The 25,275-nt window shown below is 39.2% G+C and overlaps 3 protein-coding genes, 1 non-coding gene and 1 pseudogene across 5 annotated transcripts; 3 read left to right on the top strand and 2 right to left on the bottom strand.

Annotated features, from left to right (window-relative positions):
- On the bottom strand, window positions 2,302-4,443 carry LOC18768736 (dephospho-CoA kinase). The gene is made up of 4 exons (XM_007201201.2): window positions 4,366-4,443; window positions 3,647-3,818; window positions 3,394-3,539; window positions 2,302-2,895 (listed from the first exon to the last, which is right to left on the bottom strand). Exons 2-4 carry the CDS (start codon window positions 3,752-3,754, stop codon window positions 2,445-2,447), a joined length of 705 nt encoding a protein of 234 aa, XP_007201263.1. The 5' UTR covers window positions 3,755-3,818; window positions 4,366-4,443; the 3' UTR covers window positions 2,302-2,444.
- Window positions 4,519-4,589, top strand: TRNAG-CCC. The gene has a single exon. It is a non-coding gene; the product is annotated as a tRNA-Gly (tRNA).
- Window positions 4,541-7,072, top strand: LOC18768502 (annotated as a pseudogene). The gene has a single exon (XR_002272834.1). The product of XR_002272834.1 is annotated as a pentatricopeptide repeat-containing protein At5g43790 (transcript).
- Window positions 6,304-7,575, bottom strand: LOC18766289 (glutathione S-transferase). Its single transcript, XM_007200428.2, has 3 exons — window positions 7,214-7,575; window positions 7,069-7,117; window positions 6,304-6,965 (listed from the first exon to the last, which is right to left on the bottom strand). Exons 1-3 carry the CDS (start codon window positions 7,478-7,480, stop codon window positions 6,523-6,525), a joined length of 759 nt encoding a protein of 252 aa, XP_007200490.2. The 5' UTR covers window positions 7,481-7,575; the 3' UTR covers window positions 6,304-6,522.
- On the top strand, window positions 13,704-14,534 carry LOC18767639 (universal stress protein A-like protein). Its single transcript, XM_007198951.2, has 2 exons — window positions 13,704-13,939; window positions 14,213-14,534. Exons 1-2 carry the CDS (start codon window positions 13,719-13,721, stop codon window positions 14,298-14,300), a joined length of 309 nt encoding a protein of 102 aa, XP_007199013.2. The 5' UTR covers window positions 13,704-13,718; the 3' UTR covers window positions 14,301-14,534.

Raw genomic sequence — 25,275 nt, 5'->3', positions numbered from 1 at the left:
CTATCCCTCTCGTCTCTTTTCTTGTTTGTGGCTTTGCATTAACCCTTTTGGCTTTTGTTGCATCTTTTGCAGTTATCCATGAGATCATTACTTAATATTATAGGGCTTCTTTACTTACTTTTACTAAGAAAATTGACCCAGATAAAAGCCAACTTCCCCACCCACCTACCCCTCCCTCATCATCATCAACGTAATTTATTTATGGTTATGGTTATGGTTATGGTTATGGGGCTCCCTCCATATTTATTATAGGGCTGCTGTTCTGTAACTTTTCTTAGGCCTAGAAGATTCTAACAAGTAATAAATCCAGGAACACCAGAGCAAGTGCTAGAATCCACTAGACTGAAAGCTGCTCTGCTTTGTTCCTTTACTGATCTGAAAAGCTGCCCTCATTGTACATGGTTTGGTTTGGTTGAGTGTCAAGGTGATCAAATTATTGAGTTATTAGAAAAGACAACGGCAACTTCCTTGCTTTGGAACCATTCCCTTATGCTTGCTTTCAATTAACTTTTGATGGGTTTTTGGACCACTATCGGCCAAACAGTAAAATCAAAAGGTACAACGAAAAACTACTTTTTTTCTTTAATCAAAGCAAAATTTTAATTCCATGACGACACACCTCTAGTGAGCTATGTATTATTTAATAGGCCAGTGACAATAGCTCTTGAAAATGATAGTCCACAACGGAATTACCTCTTCGACGCCTTAGAGCATTCATAGCTGAGGGTGTATTTTCGAGTATATAAAATTATTTTTATATTTTTTTTATACTTTTAGAGAGTGTAAATACGTTTTTTGCTCTAATAAAAAACAATGTAAATTCAAAGATGCATATTCGATTCGTTTGTGATAATTCTTTTTTTGTGTGTTTTTTTGTTGGTATGTTTGAACTTTTTAAAATTAATTTTGTGTGTGTTAGATTTATTTTATTTTTCCAAATAAATGGATCTAAAAAAATTTAAATTTGGAGAACATATGATTTTACATACAAACTAACATAAAAATATATATATAGAAATCTAGGCCATTAGAAGTGCAATGCAAATTGCATGAAATCTAGGCCTTTCATTTTGAATTCCAATCCTTCTCTTTCTCTTTTTCTTTTGTAGGTCCCGTCTGCAAAGGATGTAAAAATAGATGCAAATGTACATCTAATTTTACATCTCCATGGTAGGAGTGTATTTTTACAACCATTTACATCTTCCCATTAGAGATGATTCCGGCGACAAATGGTGTATATTTAACATACACCCCTTTACACCCTCCCGTTGTGGATGCTCTTATACCAACACCAACCTTTGAACACCCTGTACCTAATGTAGTGGATGACTGATAACTAAAATGCATCGCCCATTTCAATAGGGTGGCCAAACCAAACCAATTTGGGTGGTTTGGTTCCGTGTTTACACTACAAAGAGTGTACTTTTGAACCGAATCAAATCGAACCAAACCATAACTAATATTATACTACATGCTGGCCTGCTGGCTTGTTCAGCACATGAATGATCTAAACTGATTTATTTTCACAAGAGGAGCATAGTAAATGAAATGCTGCCTTCCTTTTGTATAATGCAGGACAAGCAGCTTTACTATGAAAAAAACAGCTAGTAGTTAACTGTTAATGTGCTTGCCAGCAGTGCACGTATCTGCAAATGAAAAGGCAAAAGCGATATACAAAAGATAACAATCAACATTCTCAAAGGCAACTGGAAGAGATCAAATGATTATTACTAAACAATGGCACCACTTTTGCTTACAGATTATTTTAGAACCAGAGATATCATATATATTTCTCAGCTTTTCTGGCTGATACTCATCAAACGTAGAGGCCAGTCTATATCAGTACATACAAAAAATTCCATATCATCACAGCACGCAATACTGTAATGGGGCTTCACTTATCTGCACTTTATACACACCAATGGTTTAGCCACGTCTTGAACACTGGAGTGACCTGTGACTGCACTTAGCACTTAGCACTCAGAACAGTTCTTGCTTTTGTGCTTGTTGGCATACAAACGGGGCCATTATCAATTAAAATTTAACATGGTCATCCAATCTCAGAAATTTTTTTTATAAACTTGACTTCCTAATGCGTTCCAAAATATCACCGAAAACGACTTGATTTCCTTTTGTACCTGACCACCCTTTACATTTCAACACTCAACGTAAAAAAAGCTTTAACATCAGAGGGTTGTGAGCCACATTATTATTTTCTCTACTTAATCCCTAAGAAACATAACAAATCAAAGCTCAACCGGTATCAAGCTATGGAACAGATAGATAACCTAGAAACAAACAAATCAAAGCTCTAGTGCAATAATTTTAGACTGTAAATGCGAAGAATCATTCTTCATTGTTGCTACAGAAGACAATGTGAAGCTTGTTCTATCAAGGACATAAAGGTTTAGATCAAGATCTCAACACGTACAATTCCAAGGTTGCTACAAACTCTCAGTATTATAAACTTTTCTGAATATAAGAACACCTACAATAATGGAAACAAGAACGGACGCGGCTCCTTGTCTAGAAAGCCAAAATTCAGTCCATGTCAAGGGCTTTGTAACTTCAAATAGGACATTCTGAAACTGTTCTTTCAAATCCTCCAGTGATCCAGTGTTATCAATCACAATGTCTGCCCTGGTCCTTTTTAGATCAAGTGACATCTGAGCATTGATCCTATTTTGAGCAACATCCTCACTTGTTCTGTCCCTTAACACGAGTCTCTGGAGCTGCGTTTCAGGATCAACCCATATGACAATAATGGGCTTTGTCCATTTGTCCATCTTGGCCTCGAACAACAGAGGGACATCAAGAACAATAACCTTAAACCCCTTCATCCATAGCTTCAACATTTCCCAAAAGATTCCAGATGATATGTAAGGAGCTAGTAGTCTACACGAAGATAAAAACTGGAGATTATAGCTGATATGATAGTAACTTGTGCTATAAACTAATCCAACACAAACTCTCATAGTGGTAGTAGAATATTCTGAGCCTGATAAAATCCAGGAAATTTTGACTAAAAGTAATTGGCGTAATTTCCCCTGCGTACGTGTGAATTTTGACCTGGATGAGTCAAAACTTGAGGGAGTATTATACAGCCCGAATGGTATAGTTTCACAACCATAAAGGAGTATGATCCAATGGTGACTAACAATAAACACTACGTTTTTAACAAGCACCCAGTAGATCCAATGGTGACTACATTTATAAAGGACTATGCTATACTCAACTTCACTAGGAATAAGTTGAATTAGGAAGTAAAATCCTAGTATGAAAAATGACTAGACTATGGTCTTGTATACAGCTAAAAAAAAAAAGAGAAAGAAGTGAGACTCTAAGTGAAATCGTGCAAAGAAAACCTGGAGCTATTTGCAAAAGAGTAAGTACCGGTTCAAAAGTTGGCGCTTTTCAGGATTTGAGAATACAATTTGCCCCAGTTTAGGCCTATCAACTTCTCCATCAGGTTGTAAAATGTCCTCTCCAAATGCTGAAACAATCTTTTTCCAGCCACCAGTGCCCTTCTTTAATACATCCTGAAACCAAAAAATGATCAGTCCTTGAATTAGATGAAAAGAATTCATTGCCATCCAACTTTCATGATTGTCAAAATTAGAAAATTCAGCTTTTGCCCATCACTCACTCGAGCAACAAGATCGGCGTCAACCACTGGAATGCCATGGGTCTTAAAGAGATTTGAGACGGTACTCTTCCCAGAAGCAATTCCACCAGTCAGTCCCACTATCCTCATTTTTCAACTTCCTATGGTCTTCTGCCTTTTCTGTTTGCAATTACTGAGATGATGTCCACAAAAGCTATTTGCAGGGCGATTCAAAATTCACCAAAACATTACTCTCCAGAACACCATTTAATGAATTTTTTACTACAAAAATTTATGTCAAGGAAAATTACTGAAACACTTTAGATCATCTCCAATATCATTGAGTAGACAGATGGAACAATGGAGCTCTAATGGGCTCCCCATCAAACTCTCAAAATTAAAGACTTGAAATTTGACTCGTTAGAAATGAAGAGCTTTTGTTGCTCCCCCTGTAATTATTTCAAACTTTATTCTATCAACCCATCCAGCTACTGAGAATCGAGGATATTGAAAATAAGTGGAGGTTTTGTAAACATCTTGGAAGCCAAAAGAATTAGAGAAAAAAAAAAAAGTTCGCACTTTGACGACAGTTTCTATTGCATTTTCTTACTTCTGATTATGAGGATTACAAAAAGAAAAAAGTTGCAATCTTTTTCTTTAGTTCACACACAAACAAACAGAACCTAAAGCATAAATTAACATGCTTTTAATATTCGTAGCAAACCAAGTTAAATAAAAAGATATGGCGAGAAATTTCTAACCTCTGGCGATTGGCGTCCTCGCTGCCAGTTGGAGACTCGGAGTTGAGAGAGAGAGAGAGCGAGACGAGAATAATGAGTAGGGGCGGCAGGGAGGGAAGTAGATCGACTCAAAAATCAAGTTTAATATGATTGTTTCACTTCGAATTGCAAGAAGCGCATCTGGTGTAGTGGTATCATAGTACCCTCCCACGGTACTGACCAGGGTTCGATTCCCTGGATGCGCATTAATTTTTTTTGACCAATTTTTCCTCCGCTTCTATACAAACAAAAAGAATACAAAACCCTCCCTGTGCACACTGAAATTTCGTTCGTCTTTGCTCTCTGTTCTCAGATGAGATGAGACCACTTCCGCCGCTCAGCTCAGCAACAAGTCGAGTTCTCTCTCTCCTCAGCAACTGCTCCTCTGCTACTCACATCAACCAAATCCAAACCCAACTCATCCTCCTAAACCTCCACTCAAACACCACCATTGCCTCCCACTTCATCTCTGCCTGTCAATCTCTTGGCCTCTTGGATTTAGCCCACCTACACTTCCTAACTCAGCTTCCCAAACCCCATGTTTTCATTTGCAATTCTCTCATTAGAGCATTCTCTCACTCCCACACTCCTCATAATCAGATTCATAATCATATCCCTCTCTCTATCTACGTCCACATGCATAAAAGCTCTATTCTTCCCAATAACTTCACCTTCCCTTTCCTTCTAAAGTCCCTAGCTGATTCCCACGACTTCAAACAAGGGCAATGCTTGCATACCCATGTCTTAAAATTGGGTCATCTCTATGATATTTACGTGCATAACTCGTTATTGAATGTCTATGCATCGTGTGGCCGTATGGAGTTTTGTCGACAGGTGTTTGATGAAATGCCCCAGAGAGATGTTGTGTCGTGGACGGTTTTAATAATGGGGTACCGGAACTCCGAGAATTATGATGATGCCTTGATTTCTTTTGAACAGATGCAATATGCTGGTGTGGTCCCCAATCATGTGACAATGGTGAATGCTTTAGCTGCTTGTGCAAATTTTGGGGCCCTTGAGATGGGTATTTGGATACATGACTTTATAAGGAGGAGTGGCTGGGAATTGGATGTTATCTTGGGAACTTCTTTGATTGATATGTATGGAAAATGTGGTAGGATTGAAGAAGGTTTGGCTGTCTTCAATAGCATGAAAGAGAAAAACACTTTTACTTGGAATGCACTATTAAAGGGCTAGCTCTGCTAAAAATGGCAAGGAGACATTGGGTGGTTTAAGAGGATGGAACAAGAAGGGATCAGAGTAGATGAAGTGACTTTGGTTTCGGTTTTAAATGCTGTAGTCATTCGGGGTTGGTAGATATCGGCAGGCAGATTTTTCGTTCCTTGAGCGATGGGAAGTATGGATTTTTGCCTGGGGTGAAACATTATGCTTGTATGATTGACCTGTTAGCACGTTCTGGGTATCTTGAAGATGCTTTGAATTGCTTAAGAGAAATGCCTTATGAGCCTACTAAAGCTATTTGGGGTTCATTGCTGGCTGGTGGTAAAACTCATGGGAACTTGGAATTGAGCGAGTTTGCAGCTCGGAAGCTTGTTGAACTAGAGCCAGGGAGTAGTGCTTACTATGTTCTGCTGTCTAATATTTATGCAGAGATGGGAAGATGGAATGATGTTGAGAAAGTCAGGGGGATGATGAAACAGAGAGACCTTAAGAAAGACTCGGGCTGTAGTTCTGTGGAATTTGAACCCTCTGACCAAGTTACTCAACTGTTAGCACAATAAGTCGCATTGTATTTGCAAGGGATTGGTTCTGTTCTATTATTGAATTGGGTTGGGTTGTTTCCATTTCACCGACTACATCAAGTTTAGTGGATGGCGAATGCTCTGCTTGCAGCATGGTTATCTCTTGAATTTTAGATGATGACAGTTGAGATCAACTACTGGATGGGCAAACACAAACTTCGGACACCAAAAACAGATTGTAAAGGCATATCAATCTTCATACTGAGGATGGAAGACAAGAACTCAAAGGCATGCCACCACAACACCAGCAGCAGCAGAAGAGTCTTGTCCAACTATTTATTGAAAAGGAAAATCAAGGGCATAAATGAAGCCAAAATACATGGAATTATTGAAGATACATGACTGTTGATTAGCCAGCAACAGCAGTCTTTTACTACTAGCTTCGCATGGCAATGACCTTATTCCAAGCTGGCCTTGCAGTGATATCAGCTACCCATGCGCTAACATGGGGCCGGGATTCGAACAGCTTCTTCGATTGTGTTCCCATCAAGTAATTTATGGTTGGAAGGTGGTGAAGATCTGCCAAGGTGAAGCTGTCACCTCCCAAGTATTTCGACTGAGCCAGACGAGCCTCATAAACATCAAGAACCGCAGCCAACTTGGCTTCATATTCCTCCACAACTGCCGAGTCTGTGGGCATGCCAAGCAGCGGCTTTATGCCTAGCTCCCAGGTCAGTTTTGAGGCTGCCGGGTCGAACTTTTGACCCTCCACCTCCGTCCACACTGATAGAATTGCCATCTTCTTTGAGTCTCGGATCACTAGCTGGGTTCCCTTGTCGAAATACTCATGGGCAATGTATTGTGTAATTGCCCTTGATTCTGCATATCAGAAGGTGCACACTTTAATACAAGTTACACAAATTCATATTTCATGTATGCTGTGTATGAATTTGATGTGAGTGAGCTAAACACAAAAACTTACCAAAGAGCTTAAGATCTCCATCTTCAAAAGCTGGAATTTGACCAAATGGCTGCACCAAAAGCAAGCACAGAAATGTGAGATTGACTGGAAACATGAAAATTCTAGTCTATCAAATTCATATTCGAAGTCATTGTGATATACTTACGTTGAGGGAAATGATAGGCTCCTTTTTATGTTCCCCAGCTCTCATGTCAACCGGAACAAACTCGAACTCGATGTCTTTCTCATAAAGGGCAGCAAAAACTCGCATTGCAGCAGTGGAATAGGTGCTTCCATAGACTTTGATGGTAGCCATGACTGTGTTATGATTCGGAACAAGTAAGAAATTGAGCAAAAGATGTGTTGTGATTCGGACCTTATGATATGGCAAGCCTAATGATATATTTATAAGGTAGGAGGAGGGAGGGATCATTGATCAATGCCTTTGTGAAAACATGTGGCTTTCTGTGCAAGCTGAATACGTAGTCGATGACCCTCCTAGTGTCATTTTCAATTATTATTTTTTGCGGTGGCTCTTCAAGAATATTAATAATATATATATATATATATATATATTTGTAGATTTAGTTTGACAAACTTTTGGCCAAACTCTCCAAGATCCACACACACACCAACTAACTGCGTGGGGGTTTACATATGCACCCATGTCATGTCGCACGCACACCACAACCCTCCAGTCTTCTAAAAAGTCAAATGCAATTATTCAAGTCAAACACGACTTGGTAAACTATTTCGCAATTATTTACAGAAATATAAAAATAAAATAAAAATAAAACAAAAACACATGTCTTCGGCGAGGCTATAATGCAGGGTTATTTGCAGGGGCACTCACTGGTCCGTTAGATTGATCAAATGGCTAACATTAGTAAGTTACATCCGAGACTCTTTTATTCAGTGGTAAAATCACAACCCGCGAGTGAGCTTCAATTTCACCTTCTCCCTTCTCCTTCTTTATCTCTCCTATCCCTATCTCTCTATGCGACAGCCAACAAACCTCTCACATCCAGCACCCTCTCTTTACCTCTTCTCACACCACCCAACCCTTCTCTTTCTCTCTCTTCTCCCATTCTCTCTTTGACATCCACGAAACTGAAGTTCCAGATAGGGGTGGGCATCGGGACCGGAAAACCGGAACACCGAACCGAACCGGTGAAAAAAAACCGGTTGACCAAAAAAGTCAACAAACCGGACCGGAACCGGACCGAACCGGTTCCAACCGGTTCCGGTTCTGGTTTTACATCTCTCCACACCGGACCGGACCGAACCGGACCGGTCATATATTTTATATTTATAGTTTTACAAAATTTTAAAATCTAATGCCATTTTTTAACTTCTATAATCACTAATTTTCCAAGTTCAACTTCAAAAAATTTCTGAATGTATGAATTGGATTATTTGTTCATTTTTAAGCTAAAAAAATAAGTTATTTATTATAATTTTTTTATTAAAAAAATTTTAAAAAAATTTTTCTTTTTTTAAAAATTAAAAAAATAATAAATTAATAATCCGGTTCAAAATCGGAACCGGTCAGAACCGGACCGGAACCGGTTAGAACCGAACCGGCCGGTTTTTGAAATTTTTTTTGCCTAAACCGGACCGAACCGGACCTGTTAAATAATACCGGTTTCGATTCCGGTTTGAGGTGAGAACCGGACCGAACCGGACCGCGCCCACCCCTAGTTCCAGATCTAGGTTTTTCTTTCTTCTTTTAACTAGAGTGACATACCAAAAATTGAATTATATCTAGGTTGGGTTTCAGGTGGGTGTGGGGTGGGATGGTCGTGGTGGAGGGGTGGCTAGCAGGCTAGGGTAATTAGAATCAGGGGAGGTAGTGGGCAGGGATGAATGAATTTTCCCCTCTCTTTTTTTATCTAATATTTCTTTTATTTTATTTTTTTACAGATTCTGATTTTCAACCAAATTTTACAAAGAAATGTTCATGTACCATTTTCATCATGAACTTCCCACAGATTTTAGATTAAAAATCATACCCACTTTCTCTATTTTTATTTTTTCCTCCTAATTTTTTTTTTATAAATGAAATTTGAAAAAGCATTCTTTCTGGATTTGGGTTTTAGCCATATTTATTTTTTTTTTCTTTTAGTGGGACAGGATAATATTCCAAGAGATGCATATTGAGGCAATACAAGTTCATCTGGAAGATCTCTAAAGGCATAAGAAGTAAGAGCAGAAGCATCGTGTGATACAATTTGGGGTGGTTGTACTGATAAGAGTGGGGTTGGCGGCACCAGCTTGGGGATGGGTGGTTGTGACGAGGTGAAGGGTGAAAGTATGGCTGTCTGGGTTAAAGGGCCGGGATTGTGATTTAAAAGAAGAAAGAAAAAGGGATGGGGCAGGTTCACTGGTTCACTGGTTTTTTTTTTTTTTTTTTGGGTTGGCGCTGGGGCTTGAGAGAGTGAGAGAGAGAGAGAGAGAGAGAAGTTGAAGGTTTTTTTTTCTTTTAATTTTTAATTTTTTTTATAATATTTTAGCTTGTAATGCAATTTTTAAATTTTAACTTATGTTTAAAATATAATTTTTTCCATTTAAATCCATGTGACGTTGCAAAATAATAGTCATTTATGGTAAAAAGCAATATAATAAATAAAATAAAAATTTTGGTATAGAGAAGGGCAATATGATAATAATTTAGGGTAAAAGAAAATATAATAATAGTTTAGGGTAAAAGGAAATATAATAACAATTTAGGGTAAGAACTAATATAATAATACTCTAGGGTAAATAATAATAATTTATGGTAAAAATAAATATAATAATAATTTAGGGTAAATAATAATACAATAATAATTTAGGGTTAATAATAATATAATAATAATTTACAGTCCAAAGTAATATAATAATAATTTATGGTAAATAACAATATAATAATATTGACATGTGGTGCAATCGTAGAACGCCACCTATAAAAATATAACTTCCACTTATAAAAATATAACTTCCACTTATAAATTGATAACAAAAAATCAACTTTGTTTCTAAACAATCTAAAAAATTAGTTGATGTTTAATAACATAACACTCAAGTTATTTGATCAAATGGTTACCATAAACTCCAATATGTTAAATCATGATTTTGGACCTCCATAATCGAGGATGATGTTGTGACGAGTTTTTAGCAATTTTCGGTGTATTTTTATAATTTTTAATTTATTTATTATGCATTTTAGAAGTTAAATACTATAAAAATAATATTAAAGGGTATAGACCAATCGAGGGATGCCACCTGTTGGAGGAAACCCTGACGGCGCACCTTCAGCTGCAGCCATGTGTTGCTCAGTATGATTTAATATTATTTATCTTGAATTTAACTTCTAAAATTCATAATAAATTAATTAAAAATCCAAAAAATACAATGAAAATTCTTAGAAACTTCTTGTGACATTCGCTATACCTTCAAGCTCTAAAAGTATAACTTTGAGTTATACAATTGTAAATTGATAATAAAAACTCAGATTTGTTTCTAAGCAATCTAAAACACTAGATGATGTTTTATAACCTAATATTCATGTTATTTGATACAATAATTATCATGAACTCAAAGTCAAAGATAATTTCATAGGGAGTTTGTAGCAAATTTTGGTGTATTTTTTTATAATCAATTTTAATTATTTTTTAATCAAATTTAAAGATAAATTTGAAAAAAGTAATCAAAACAACATGTGGCGCAATCGTGGGACGCCACCTGTTGGAAACACGGATGGCGCCATCTTCAATTGCTGCCATGTGTCGCCCTATACTATTTCATATTATTTTTCATTAATTTAACTTCTAAAATTCCTAATTAATTGATTAAAAATCTAAAAAATACATCAAAAATTTATATGAACCTCTTCCGACATTCTATACACCCTCAATCTCTAAAAGTATAAATTTATATTATAAAAATATAAAATGATAACTAAAACTTAATTTTATTTCAAAATAATCTAAAATACTAGTTGATGTTCTATAACTTAACACTCATGTTGTTTGATCCAACAATTATCTTAAACTCAAATATGTGAAATCATGATTTTGGACTTTCATAATTGAGGATGATGTCGTGAGGAGTTTGTATCAATTTTCGGTGTATTTTTTTGATTTTTACTTATTTTTAAATAATTTTTAAAGATAAACTTGAAAAAAGTAATCAAAATGACATGTGGCACAATCGGGGAACGCCACCTGTTGGAAACACTGACGGCACCACCTTCAGCGTTGCCATTTGTCGACCTATACCATTTAATAGTATTTATCTTAGATTTAATTTCTAAAATTCATAATAAATTAATTCAAAATTCAAAAAATACACCGAAAATTCCTAGGAACTTCTTGTGACATTATCTACATTGTCAAGTTCTAAAAGTATAATTTTTATTTATAAAAATGTCAAGTGAAAACTCAACTTTAATAAAACTCAACTTTGTTTCTAAGCAATTGAAAACACTAATTGATGTCCCACAACATAATACTCATGTTCTTTAATCCATCGATTACCTTAAATTCAAATGTGTGAAATCATGATTTTAGACCTTCACAATCGAAGATGATGTCTTGAGGAGTTTGTAGTAATTTTCAGTGTATTTTTCTGATTTTTAATTATTTTTTAAATAATTTTTAAAGATAAAATTGAAAAAAGTAATCAAAATGACATGTGGAGCAATCGTGGTACGCCACCTGTTGGAAATACTGACGCCACCACCTTCAGTTGATGCCACGTGCCGCCCTATATTATTTAATATTAGATGTTCTTGATTTTACTTTTTAAATTCACAATTAATTAATTAAAAATCCAAAAAATACACCGAAAATTCTTAAGAACTCCTTGTGACATTCTCTACACTCTCAAACTATAAAAGTAAAATTTTCCCTTATAAAAATTGTGAAGTGATAATGAAAACTCAAATTTGTTTCTAAACAATATAAAACACTGGTTGATGTTTTGTAACTTAACACTTGTAGCCTTTGATCCAACAACTACCTTGTACTCAAATATGTGAAATCATAATTTTGGACCTCAATAATCGAGGATGATGTCGTGAGGAGTTTGTCGCAATTTTCAGTGTATTTTTCGGATTTTAATTTTTTTTAAATTCTTTTTATAGGATAAACTTCAAAATCAAAATGACATATGGCGCAGTCCTGTTACACCACCTTTTGGAAACAATGACGGCTCCACTTTAGCTGCTGCCAGTGTTGCCCTATACTATTTAATATTATTTTTCTTGATTTTACTTCTAAAATTTATAATAAATGAATTAAAAATCCAAAAAATACACTGAAAATTCCTAGGAACTCCTTGTGACATTCTCTGTACCCCAAAGCTCTAAAGTATAATTTTCACTTATAATATACCCTAAAAAAGCTATGCGCTCCTTACAACAATGTCTTCGATATTAGAATTCTAAAAATCATAATTCAACCGATTTGAATTCATGGTAATTATTGAATCAAAGAAACAAAAGTGTGATGTTATAAAACTTAAGTATGGTTTTGGTTCGTTTATAAACAAATTAATGTTATAAAACTTTAGTTTCTGTTATTTTTTTGTTTACCCTAAAACATTCAAAAAATAAAAATAATAAGAAAAAACTTAGAGCTATGCGGGAAGAACATCATTCAGAAACCTTAACGATGTACCAATCTCTGAAGCTACATGTTGTTCTCTTCAATTTATTATTAATTTTCTATGCTATAACTTCCAATATTCATAATAAATACATAGCAATCCATACAAAACATTGAGTGAATTATTACTGAAGTATTATTGCCATTTTATTGGCCCATTAGCGAACATGGTTTGGGATAAAGAATTACTTTTAATTATACACAGGATAAAATTTTGGTGTATATTCCAAATTTTTAATTAAAAAATATTATCAATTTATAAACTAAGGGAATGAAAACTAATAAAGAGGTATTCATGTCTCTCACTTGAGTTTATTTTATCTTTAAAAAAACTCCATAAAGTGGTATTCATAAAGTGGGAAAATTACCTTGTCCCAAACCCAGAAAGAATGCTTTTTGAAATTCTATTTTAAAAAAATAGAATTATGGGGGGAAATCAAAATAGAGAAATGATTAATCTAAAATGTATCATAAGTTATGAAACAGTACATGAATATTTCTTTGTAAAATTTGGTGAAAAATCAAAATTTGTAAATAAAAAATGAAAAGAAATATTAGAAAAAAGGGGGAGAAAATTCATCCATCCCAGCTCATTACCCTCCCTCCCCCTCGATTCTAACCACCCTAGCCTGCTAGCCACCCCTCCACCACGACCATCCCACCCCACACCCACCTGAAACCCAACCTAGATCAAATTCAATTTTGTGTATGTTAGACCTGTTAAAAGAAGGAAAAAAAAACCCATATATGGAACTTGAGTTTCGTGGATGTCAAAGGGAGAGAAAGAGAAGAATTAGGTGGTGGGAGGAGGTAGAAGGAGGGTGCTGGATCATGGATGTGAGGTTGTTGGCTGTCGCATAGAGAGAAGGAGATGAGAGATAAAAAGGAGAAGGAAGAAGGGTGAAACTGAAGTCACTGTTGAGTTGGTGGAAGGAGATGCTAGGAATGTTCTCTGTGACGCTGTTGACAGCCTTCAAATCCATTCCATTGCACATCTTTTCTGTTCTGATATAGCCGAAACTAATGACAATCCTAGTACTACTCTTGCAAGCCTTAGGTGATATGATTATGAACAACTTGCATTTCCCTAGCCGGTTTCTGAACATTACATATTCTATGCAGGTGACTGATGTCACTGTGGAGTTGGTGGAAGGAGATGCTAGGAATGTTCTCTGTGACGCTGTTGACAGGCACCATGCATCCGTCTTGGTTGTCGGTAGTCATGGCTATGGAGCCATAAAAAGGTATTCCATCATTACATGTTCTAATCTCTAGAGTGGAACAAGAACAACCATCTCTAAATTTTTTCACAGGGTTCAGTTGTGAACTATCGACGGTATAATTTGCGGTTAATTATATCGAGGATGCAAACAAGATTTGAAGTGTTGTTCAGGGTTTTAGATGCCAATAGTTGCTGCATAAATTCGTTTAGACTGTTTGTGGCATGAGTAGTTTTGGTGGAAAAGGGTGTTACTTGTGTGCAGAAAATGTTAATGCTCTGTTTGATTCTGGTGCAGGGCGGTTCTTGGAAGCGTAAGTGACTATTGTGCTCATCACGCTCACTGCAGCGTGATGATTGTGAAGAAGCCTAAAACAAAACATTGAGCTGAGTGAGCCTCCTCCTATCCTATCTATGGCGTTTCGTGGTGGCAGTATTTTACGATACTTATAATAAATTCGACCATTTGTGAGTTGTAAGGTTATATACTAGTGGTTATAGTTTGATTGTTCAAACTTCAAAGTATGGTATGTATTATTATTGTAAGGTACAAAGTTGAAGCTTAAACTTTCGTATAACGAGTGATGTATCCGTATAAATACCAGTTTAGTTTACCAAAACGCATGTCAGCTCGCATTCGACACCAAATCTTTCCGGAAAAAACGACATAGGCCTCAAAAGTGGTCAAGGCGGGTGGCAATTGTCCGACAACAGACAGCAGCAAAAAGGGCGTTGCAAGCGACAGCCAAATGACACTCTACTGATGATCTCATCCACGACCTTTTGACTCAAACAAACTTAAAGGTTAATTAATTAGTTGTTATCATTTCTGTATGCTAGCCAGCTTCTTATATTCACAAACTTATTGATAAAATTATTCCACCTTTTTTTACTTGAAATATAAAATGGAAATCATTGCCCTTGGCTTACTTCCAACGATAAGTTTTCACCTCGTTGTTGATGGAGGAGACATATACGTATACATATACCATACGCAAATTATAGTCCCCCTCCCCTGGTGATGACTAGTAGTAAAGAAAATGGCAGAACATGGTTAGTGTTCAAGTTTTAATAACTTATTAAGTTTACATAAACGTCCTTATAGTCACGTTCACAGGGTTGAATGACTATCTTTGAACTCTTTGGCAGCACCAAGTCAGACGGAAAATTGACTTCACTAGATCAGTACATTTCAAGGATGAAATCTGGCCAGAAGGGCATATTTTATATTACTCTCTGGCAAAAACTTAAAAGAGACGAGAAGTAGCAAAGCTTGTAGTTCTAACAAAGTTTGTTTGTTAAGGAGCTGGTGTCCAACATTTCACCAACCAAATTACTAGATGGATTCAAAGATAAGAGCACACTTCGTTTTTTTTTTTTAACTGACATTGCAATAAAGTTGATGAATTAACTGGAATAATGGTAGGCATTTTTTGGTTTTGGAAGAAATTCCTTCTTTTTTTTTCCTTTCTTTCTTTGCCTGTGTGGTGGATGATGGCATGCTTAGGGCTTTATCTGTTGTATGAAATGACAACAGACCCATCAAAGCATGTTAAGTTAGGGATTTACTTCAACTACCAGTCAGGTTAGAGCTTAATATTAACAGATCACAAATAACAGATAATTGTGTTGACAAGCAAACAAAGTCAAAAATATTCTTTTTAGTTTTATCTTGTTTTTAACTACTCACCAAAAGAGAATAAGAAGAGAAGGCAAGAAAACAGAATTAAAATGACAACCACATGCTATAATCCATTATCCACACGTTTGTATTAGATAATAAAAACAGAAATCTAATCACAAGTGTGGGAGCAAATTTCCGTCCCACGAGAATATTCGTCCAAGATTCCTTCGTCTTCTCTGCCTCTTTTTCTCCTTGCAAAACATATCGGAGTAAAAAGACCATACCCGGGGGGTGTTGGCCAAATGCCCTCCGATGCCTAAGTTAGGTAGGGTATTTCAAGGAAAATCGGATGGCTAGAGTCATGTGTGGTGGCCGGAGCCTTGTGTGAGAGAGAGAAAGAGAGGAGGTGGCTAGGGTTTTTTAGAAATAATTTCTGCAGAGTTCCAATAGGAATTTAGACGTACCTCATCCTTGTGCGTAACCCAGTATTTATAGTGGCCTTGGAGAGGTTGGTGGGGTTGGTGTAGCTGGTGAGATTGGTGTGGTTGGTGTAGTTGGTGAGGTTGGTGTGGTTGGTGAGGTTGGTGTATTTAGGGATTATGGATTTAACCGAATCCCTAATTAAGGAGAGGATCAAGTAACCCCCAATTTGATTAGGTAATTCCCAATTAGGTTAGGTAACTCCTAATTAGGTCAAATAATTCCCAAATTGGTTGGCCTAATTATTTGACCTAGGATTTTGATTTAATTAGGTTCCCACAAATGCCCCCCAGCTTCTGCGTGGCGTGTGACGGCATGTAGGAGATGTGGATTAACCGTTGGGCCATCCAATTGCAACTGGGCTTCCTTCTTTGGTTTGGGCTCCTGCGTGGAGGAGGCTTTCTACTTGCTAATTTTCTGAAATTGGACTCCTAGTCGGAATGGGCTTGGGATTCCTTGTAGGTAGGTAAAGGAACCCTAATCGCTTTAAATATGAGGCTCTTCCTTGCTTGTCTTCAAACCGCAAGAAACACTTCCCATATTCCAAAGAGAGGTTCTTTGAAAATTGTCTGCTTACCAAGGGAGAGAGTGCATCTTTAGGTAAGATATATATATATGTGTATATATATGTATATTTATATATATATATATATTTTGTCTTCTTGGCTGCGGGTCCAGCATGGGGAGCTTTGGTAGCAAGGTGAAGTGGTCTGCTAAGGGAGGCATGCAAGCCTGGTGCGCGCTGGTGAGCCAAGACGATGCTGGTGTGTGTTGAAGTAGGCTGGTCCTTGCGCTGGAGAAAGGCTGCAGTATGGGCTCGAGCTGGGGCGCGCTAGGATGGGCCATGCGCGCTGGGCATGGCTGCTGGACCAGGCGAACAGCTGGGCGAGTCTTGGGCCGCAGGGCTGGAGCGAACAGAGCAGGCCCGTGCTGGGATGGGATGCGAGCTGGGTCGGAGTGCGAACTGAGCTGGAGGCCCGAACTGGGCTGGAGGCGCGAACTGGGCTGCTGCGTCGATCGGCCGCGTATGCTGTGCCCCAAGTGGGCACGGGCTGGCAGGCGCTGGGCTCCTCTGCAGATTGGGCTGCAGCTTACTGGACCCCTTTTTGCTGCTGTTTTTTTGTTTTTGTTGCTGTTGTTTTTTTGTTTGTTCACGAACTAGGAATTTTAACGCAATTCTCTTCGCTATTTTTTGCAGCTGCTCAATGACCATGTCTTCTGAAAGAAAGAGCCGATCACCAAGCTCATAAGTGCCCTTGTACCTGTGGGGCGGTTCTCAAGTTCCCAAAGAGAAGTTTGTGGCCAATTTGCACCGTGTCACCACCGAGGCCCAGTTCAAAACGTGGCGTGCCCTTTTCGACTCCGTTATACCCAAGGATGTGCATGTCAAGTTGGCAGAGCCTTCGTCTGACAGTATACCTCGTGTGGATCCGAACAATCCAGGCGCCAGGATTATCACATTCCGCCCCTTCTATTTCTCGTTGGGTTTCACATTTTCGCTGTCGAAATTTTTCAGGGAGGTGTTATGCGCCATGGAGTGTGCCCCGAGCCAGTGTACTTCGAATGTTTATCAGGCGGTCATCTGCTTTGAAAATTTGAGCCGCTTCTTCAAGCCGGATTTGACCGTGCATGAGTTCTTCTACTTCTTCGAGGTGAGACGCTTCGAGAAATATGCCCAACTTCGCGCATGCGAACCCAAATTATTTGATAGTCTGAGCCAGGGCGATCATGTGTGGAGCAAGGATGTGCTGGAGGTCAGCGGCAGATGGGAAGGGGAGGTTGGCGACGATCCGCTCGTTCCTTTCACCTACTGTGATGGTAAGTTGCATCCCTCTGATCTGTTACTGTTGCCATGGAATTCTTTGCTGTGTCTGACTAACTTTTGTCTTATGCTTGCAGATGATGCCATCCGAAAGAAGCTCGTTCTCGACCCGGACATGACAAAGGTTCGACAAGCTTTGAACATCCCCGCCAAGTTTCGTGAATGACGCTGGCTGCTGAGAGAACATCGGAAGAAAGTCGGTGGCTTGCCCCTTGCTGAAGATATTGAAAGGTGGAAGTCACCCTGCTTGGAGCTAAGTGACTTGCCAGTTGAGCAGGAGGAGTCATCGACTAAGTCCCCCGAGGGCGGGAAAACGTGCAGTAGCTCTGCTCGAGATGAAGCTGCAGTTTCACGATCAGTGGATACGTCTCCACAGTGAAGGCAGCCGAGATCTTCTCTTGCCACGAACAAGTCTTCTACAAGGGAGGTCTCGCCTGCTCAGAAGGCCCATATGGGAGTTGCTCCTACCTTGTCTGCCGGGATCAAACGCCTCGTCAGCGCGAACAGCAAGAAGGCCAATGACATGCAAGAGGTTCGGGAAATTCTGCTCAAGTCTTTGCCCGTACTGCCTAAGACCCATGATCTGCCATGTACGGAAGCCGTTGGGAAGCAAGGTTTGGGTCCTTTGTGCCGATCTGGGAATCAAGTTGAGAGGACTATACCTCTGCCTAGCAACCATGACTCATCTGCTGGGCCATGAATAGTCAAGCGCGGGGCTGACTCAATGTTGCAGGTTGTAGCCAAAAGAGCTAAAGAGTCGTCTGCTAGAGCGAAGAGTCCTCCAATTGCACGACGTGCCGGTTCGGGAATTAGTGATAGCTCTGCTGGGGGTGAGCCCGTGTCTGATATGCTGAAAACAGGCTTTCTGTCAAGTCCGTCTGCTTGCGCTAAGCTAGTTGATCACGTGTATCGAGCTGGTGACCTTTGTGCTTTCTCGAGCCTTCCCTTGGATAAGCAAGAAGAAGCTGCCATGTATCATCTTCAAAAGGGAATGGTTTTTGCTGTTGGGGCCATGCGAAACTCGCGTGATGTTGCCTCCTCTTCTGCCCTACTTGACGAGCTGGTAAAGAAGAATGCCGACCTGACTGACAAGCTCTCGAACGAGCGGATTCGCCATGACGCGAGGATTTCCGAGATGAGGGAGAGTATGTCCGTGCTCAAGAGTTCTGTTGGCCAAAAGGATGGTGAACTCAAGTCTCTTATGGCTACCCTGCTGGAACGCAAGGAAGCCTACTTCTGCCTCGAACGTAAGCATACTGCTTTGGCCCAGGATCGTGACAAACTGCTGGTCAAGTTTGCCACCTATGTGGAAGCCACAGAGGCATCCAAGCAAGAGATTGCTGCTAATGCCTACAAGCTGGGATACCTGGATTGCCAGAATGGTGCTTCTCCTTGCTGCCCTCTCGAAGATGATGACGGTGAGCAGTCTGGTCTCGACCTGCCCCCCGCTCAGAATGAGCAGGTGGATGTTGTGGATGCAGAAGCAGTTGAAAAGCAGATGGCAGATGAAGCTGCAATTGAGGAAGATAAACGCCAAGGTGGGTCAACTGATGAGGCTAAGGCAGATGCGAAGGAGCGGGCAATCGAGGCGGCTGAGCAAGTATGTCGGGGCAGAATGAGGCTGTTGCCAGCGTAGTTGAGGATGTGATCGGCTAAGGGTCACCTACTGAAGTTCCGTAGTAGTTGTAGTTCATTTTTGCTATTTTTGAACTTTGTTATTTTCTTTCAATAAGTGGTCTTTGGTTGACCATCTTACTCCTTATTGAACTTGGATGATTGGCCGCTTTATTATGGAATTTTTCGTTGTCTTTCGAACTTCAATTCTCATTGTATCTTGTAAGTGTGCGTCCGGAGACATAGCACTTGAAAGAGACTCCATTGAGTTTGTACTTGTGAAGTAGCTTGCCTGCAATGGAGATAAGGCTTGTCGCATGTGTGTATATGTCGGGGACATAACGCATGAAAATGACCCCATTGAGTTTGTGCTTCGAGGAGCAGCTTGTCTGCAATGGAGGTAAGGCTTGCCGCCTGTGTGCGTATGTCGGGGACATAGCGCTTGAAAAAGACTCCATTGAGTTTGTGCTCCGAGGAGCAGCTTGTCTGCAATTGAGGTAAGGCTTGCCACCTGTGTGCGTATGTCAGGGACATAGCGCTTGAAAAAGACTTCATTTAGTTTGTGCTCCGGGGAGCAGCTTGTCTGCAATGGAGGTAAGGCTTGCCGCCTGTGTACGTATGTCGGGGACATAGCGCTTGAAAAAGACTCCATTGAGTTTGTGTTCCGAAGAGCAGCTTGTCTGCAATGGAGGTAAGGCTTGTCGCCTGTGTGCGTATGTCGGGACATAGCGCTTAAAAAAGGACTCCATTAAGTTTGTGCTCCAAGGAGCAGCTTGTCTGCAATGGAGTTAAGGCTTGTTGCCTGCATGTATATGTTTGTGGGGACATAATGCTCGAAAAAGCACTTCATTGAAAAGCTTGCTCTTGTATTGATGTTGGTGTGAATACATCGCTTTATTAAATAAAAGAAATTAACAACATAGGTAACATCAAAAGCAGTTTGTCTTCAATGGAAGTACGGGAGGCTCGTTGTCTGTTAGGAGTCGAGCTGGTAAGCTAAGAGCTTCACGGATAGTATCTCCGAAGGTGGTGGGCATTCCATTGTCTTGGAATTTCCTTCCCTTCTAGAGTGTCGAGGGTGTAACTTCCTCTGCCCCTAGATCGGCTGATCATGTAGGGGCCTTCCCAGTTTGGCTTCATCTTCTTTGACCCTTGCCTCGGTGATGTGATAAAAGTTTTTCTGAGCACAAGGTCTCCAGGCCGAAACTGTCTGATATTGGCCTTCTTATTGTAGTAGGACGTCAACTGCTGCTGGTAGGCGGCAACTCAAACAATGACTTTTTCTCGTTCTTCTTCGAGCAGGCCAAGGTTGATTCTCATCTGCCTGCAGTTTTGGTCAAGACTGCCCACCTCAATGCTCATGGAAGGGACTGTGATGTGTGGGGGAATGATTGCCTCCGTCCCATAGGCCAAGGAAAACGGTGTCTCTCCGGTCGATTTCCTTTTGGTTGTGCGATAAGCCCATAGAACTCCTGGCAGCTCGTCGACCCATTTTCCTTCTGCGCCTTCCAGTCTTTTCTTTAGGCAGTCCAGCACGATCTTGTTGGATGCCTCTACTTGGCCATTGCCTTGCGGGTATCTGGGAGTTGACAGGTGTTGCTTGATGCCATACTTCGCAAGGAATGCAGTGATCTGCCTGCCCACGAACTGTGTACCATTATCGGTAACTATTAATTGCGGGCAACCGAATCTGCAAATGAAGTTCTTTCAGATGAACTGTTCAACGTCAGCTTTTTTGGTAGAAGATAAAGCCTCGGCCTCGATCCATTTGGTGAAGTAATCAGTGGCAACGATCATCATCTCCTTATTGGCAGGTGCTATCGGCATAGGTTCCACCAAGTCAATGGCCCACTGCATGAACGGCCATGGACTATTCTGCGGATGGTATTCCTCAGCTGGCAAGCTAGAGATCGGCTTGTACTGTTGGCATCGATCACATCTTTGAGCATACTCCATGGAGTCTTTGCGCATGGTAGGCCAGAAATAGCAGATGCTGAGTGCCTTCTAAGCAAGCGACCTGCCTCTAGCGTGATTTCCACATTCGCCGTCGTGTATTTTGCAAAAACCTTGAGCGTTTGCGGGTACTTGATGCAAGTGAGATGAGGCCCGTAGTATGATCTGCGGATAAGCGTATCGCCTTTCATGTAATATCTTCCAGCCTTTTGTTTGATTTTCCTGGCCTCGGACTTGTCCTGGGGCAAGTTTTCATTCACTAGGTAGTCAATGATGGGTTCTTGCCAGCTAGGATCCTTGTCGATCTGCATCAGGTCCGGTTGTTTTGCCTCTTCTATGCTAGGCTGGTCAAGGTGTTCGACCGGGATGGAGCGTCTGAATTGGGTATCCAGTGCTGATCCTAAGCTTGCCAGTGCATCTGTGTGCGCGTTCTTTGCTCGGGGCACCTGCTGGATGGTAAAGGTGGGAAACGCCTTCAACAACTCTTGGACTTTGTCAAGGTACAAGATCATCCTTGGGTGTGTCGCCATGTATTCTCCTGAGGCTTGACTTGTGATCAGCTGAGAATCCGAGTAGATAGCCAGCTTCTTGAGTGATAGCTCCCTTGCCAAGCCCAAGCCATCGAGCAATGCCTCGTACTCTGCCTCGTCATGTATTCTCCTGAGTCCCAATACTCGTTTGGATAGTCAACATATTCACTCAATCCATCACCAACAGTAGAAAAACCAGAAACTGGATCAGATGTGTCCTCTGCAATCCCCTGACTTACAGACAGCCAACTGCCTCCTCCTACAATGGCCATCTAATGCCAAGACATGCTGTCATATTGAGAAAAGATGGTTTTGTTTGGGTTTGTTTAGGTTGCGGAAGGGATTCGAAGAGAGATGAAGTCGGGATTTGGGTTTGGGTTTGGGTAAAGAAGAAAACATAGAGGAAGAGGAAGAATTGGGTTTTGAGGGCAAAGTTGCGCGTTCTTGATCTTCTCCTTTTGAAGCAACATTTTTGGTTAGATCATTCGCAATCAATCGAACTCTTGATGCGAACCTGAATTAGCATAAAGGTGTCAGAAACATTTCAAACAAAAATATCACACTTAACCAAGATTTCAGTCAAAGCCAATCAACCACAAACTAATTGAATAAATAAACAGAGTTATATAATACCAAAATGCCACTAAGAACAATAGAACTTACAATAGAGAACAGTATGTCTCATCCACATTTGATTCGGCAGGAGAAACATTAGCGTCTTGGCGTTACCACCAAGTGAATCACTCATCAACATCGTCAATTTATCGTTCCTGTAGGGTATGTGTTGATTTCGTTCAGACAAAGCTTTGATAACATCTCCGAGTGTTGAAAGTGATTTATTAATGCTTTGAGCTTCTTTAAGTTCACTGCCTGAAGAGCATGACTTTTTATTTCTTTCCGAACCAGCAAGATCCACGAAACTTAGCTACACATTAAAGGAAAGATATTATGAGCATAACTTCACATGAAACACTAAACCATGCCTTGAGTGAATGCAAACTAATGTGCATGAACAAATATTCATTCATTTATTCTAGAAAACATTGATATACCTTTCCTCTTCCAACTGATTGAATTTGAAGGTTGGTACTTTCAATGAAAATTGAAAGTATGACATGAGATCTTGAACTTTCTGCATTCATTTGAGTTCCAGCTATATGTCTTTGTTCTAAGCCGCTTTGAATGACGTTTTTCATTTCATCATATGTTGAAATTGATAGAACCGTTGCATTTTCAACAAAAACCATACCCTAACATCACAAATGAAACATTGAGAGCAAACTTAAAGAAGGTGATAGTAATCAACAAATTAGGCCAAATACCAAAACGAAATAGTTAAATAACGTAGAAATTTAAGGACCATATATGCATAACAACTCAAAACATTCGCCAGTCTTATAAAAACCTCATTTTTCGGTTCGATTTGGTTCGGTTCGTTCGGTTCGTTCGGTTTATCAGTTTTTATGCTCACCCCTAAGTAAATCAACTTTTGCTCCTTGTTGCAACTCAGCTAACCGAGCCCCTTGCATCCTCAAGATGAGCTCATTCTTTCTATCGATGTCCTGAAATCAATATAAATTCGTTCACAAAATGTTCAAGAGGATAAGCAATCCTAAAAAACAAACAACAAACCTCATTTTTCGGTTCGATTTGGTTCGGTTCGTTCGGTTTATCAGTTTTTATGCTCACCCCTAAGTAAATCAACTTTTGCTCCTTGTTGCAACTCAGCTAACCGAGCCCCTTGCATCCTCAAGATGAGCTCATTCTTTCTATCGATGTCCTGAAATCAATATAAATTCGTTCACAAAATGTTCAAGAGGATAAGCAATCCTAAAAAACAAACAACAAACCTCATTTTTCGGTTCGATTTGGTTCGGTTCGTTCGGTTTATCAGTTTTTATGCTCACCCCTAAGTAAATCAACTTTTGCTCCTTGTTGCAACTCAGCTAACCGAGCCCCTTGCATCCTCAAGATGAGCTCATTCGTTCTATCGATGTCCTGAAATCAACATAAGTTCGTTCACAAAATGTTCAAGAGGATAAGCAATCCTAAAAAACAAACAACAAACCTCATTTTTTGGTTCGTTCGGTTTATCAGTTTTTATGCTCACCCCTAAGTAAATCAACTTTTGCTCCTTGTTGCAACTCAGCTAACCGAGCCCCTTGCATCCTCAAGATGAGCTCATTCTTTCTATCGATGTCCTGAAATCAACATAAATTCGTTCACAAAATGTTCAAGAAGATAAGCAATCCTAAAAAACAAACAACAAACCTCATTTTTCGGTTCGATTTGGTTCGGTTCGTTCGGTTTATCAGTTTTTATGCTCACCCCTAAGTAAATCAACTTTTGCTCCTTGTTGCAACTCAGCTAACCGAGCCCCTTGCATCCTCAAGATGAGCTCATTCTTTTTATCGATGTCCTGAAATCAACATAAATTCGTTCACAAAATGTTCAAGAGGATAAGCAATCCTAAAAAACAAACAACAAACCTCATTTTTCGGTTCGATTTGGTTCGGTTCGTTCGGTTTATCAGTTTTTATGCTCACCCCTAAGTAAATCAACTTTTGCTCCTTGTGAAATTTGTAACATGAATTTGGCAGATGAAAACAATTAGAAGCAAAGGAAATTTATCCACAAAAAATAATTAACGCTTTAAATAAAATTATCTTTTTTTTTTTAATAATAGTATAGCCGATCGGCTGTACTCTTTGAATAGAATATATATATTTTAAATAAATCGTATAGCCATGCGGCTATACCATTACAATATATTATTATATTTAACGACTATAGCCGCACGGCTATACGCTTTAAATAAAATTATCTATTTTTTTAAATAAATAGTATAGCCGGCGGCTATACTCTTTGAATAAAATATATATTTTTAAATAAATAGTATAGCCGAGCGGCTATACGATTACAATTATTATATTTAACGAGTATAGCTGGACGGCTATACGCTTTAAATAAAATTATCTATTTTTTTAAATAAATAGTATAGCCTAGCGGCTGTACTCTTTGAATAAAATGTATATTTTTTAAATAAATAGTATAGCCGGGCGGCGATACTATTACAATATATTATTATATTTAACGAGTATAGCCTCACTGCTATACGCTTTAAATAAAGTTATCTATTTTTTAAATAAATAGTATAGTCGGACGGCTGGCTATACTATTACAATATATTATTATATTTAACGAGTATAGCTGCACGGCAATACGCTTTAAATAAATTTATCTATTTTTTAAATAAATAGTACAGCCGAGCGGCTGTACTCTTTGAATAAAATATATATTTTTTAAATAAATAGTATAGCCGCCCGGCTATACTGTTA

Source organism: Prunus persica, chromosome G8 (genome assembly GCF_000346465.2).
Source record: "Prunus persica cultivar Lovell chromosome G8, Prunus_persica_NCBIv2, whole genome shotgun sequence".
NCBI lineage: Eukaryota > Viridiplantae > Streptophyta > Magnoliopsida > Rosales > Rosaceae > Prunus > Prunus persica.
Note: the sequence above shows the minus strand (reverse complement) of the source record. Positions and strands in the feature narration are given on the sequence as shown.

Excerpts from the sequence above, each read along its gene's own strand:
- LOC18768736 (XM_007201201.2), bottom strand. The coding sequence starts at position 3,754 with ATGAGGATAGTGGGACTGACTGGTGGAATTGCTTCTGGGAAGAGTACC. Across the intron at positions 3,540-3,646 it reads ACGCCGATCTTGTTGCTCGA|GATGTATTAAAGAAGGGCAC; the intron begins GTGAGTGATGGG and ends TTTTGGTTTCAG. Across the intron at positions 2,896-3,393 it reads AAGCGCCAACTTTTGAACCG|ACTACTAGCTCCTTACATAT; the intron begins GTACTTACTCTT and ends ATCTTCGTGTAG.
- LOC18766289 (XM_007200428.2), bottom strand. The coding sequence starts at position 7,480 with ATGATCCCTCCCTCCTCCTACCTTATAAATATATCATTAGGCTTGCCA. Across the intron at positions 7,118-7,213 it reads AGCCTATCATTTCCCTCAAC|CCATTTGGTCAAATTCCAGC; the intron begins GTAAGTATATCA and ends CTTTTGGTGCAG. Across the intron at positions 6,966-7,068 it reads TGGAGATCTTAAGCTCTTTG|AATCAAGGGCAATTACACAA; the intron begins GTAAGTTTTTGT and ends TCTGATATGCAG.
- LOC18767639 (XM_007198951.2), top strand. The coding sequence starts at position 13,719 with ATGACAATCCTAGTACTACTCTTGCAAGCCTTAGGTGATATGATTATG. Across the intron at positions 13,940-14,212 it reads GGCTATGGAGCCATAAAAAG|GGCGGTTCTTGGAAGCGTAA; the intron begins GTATTCCATCAT and ends ATTCTGGTGCAG.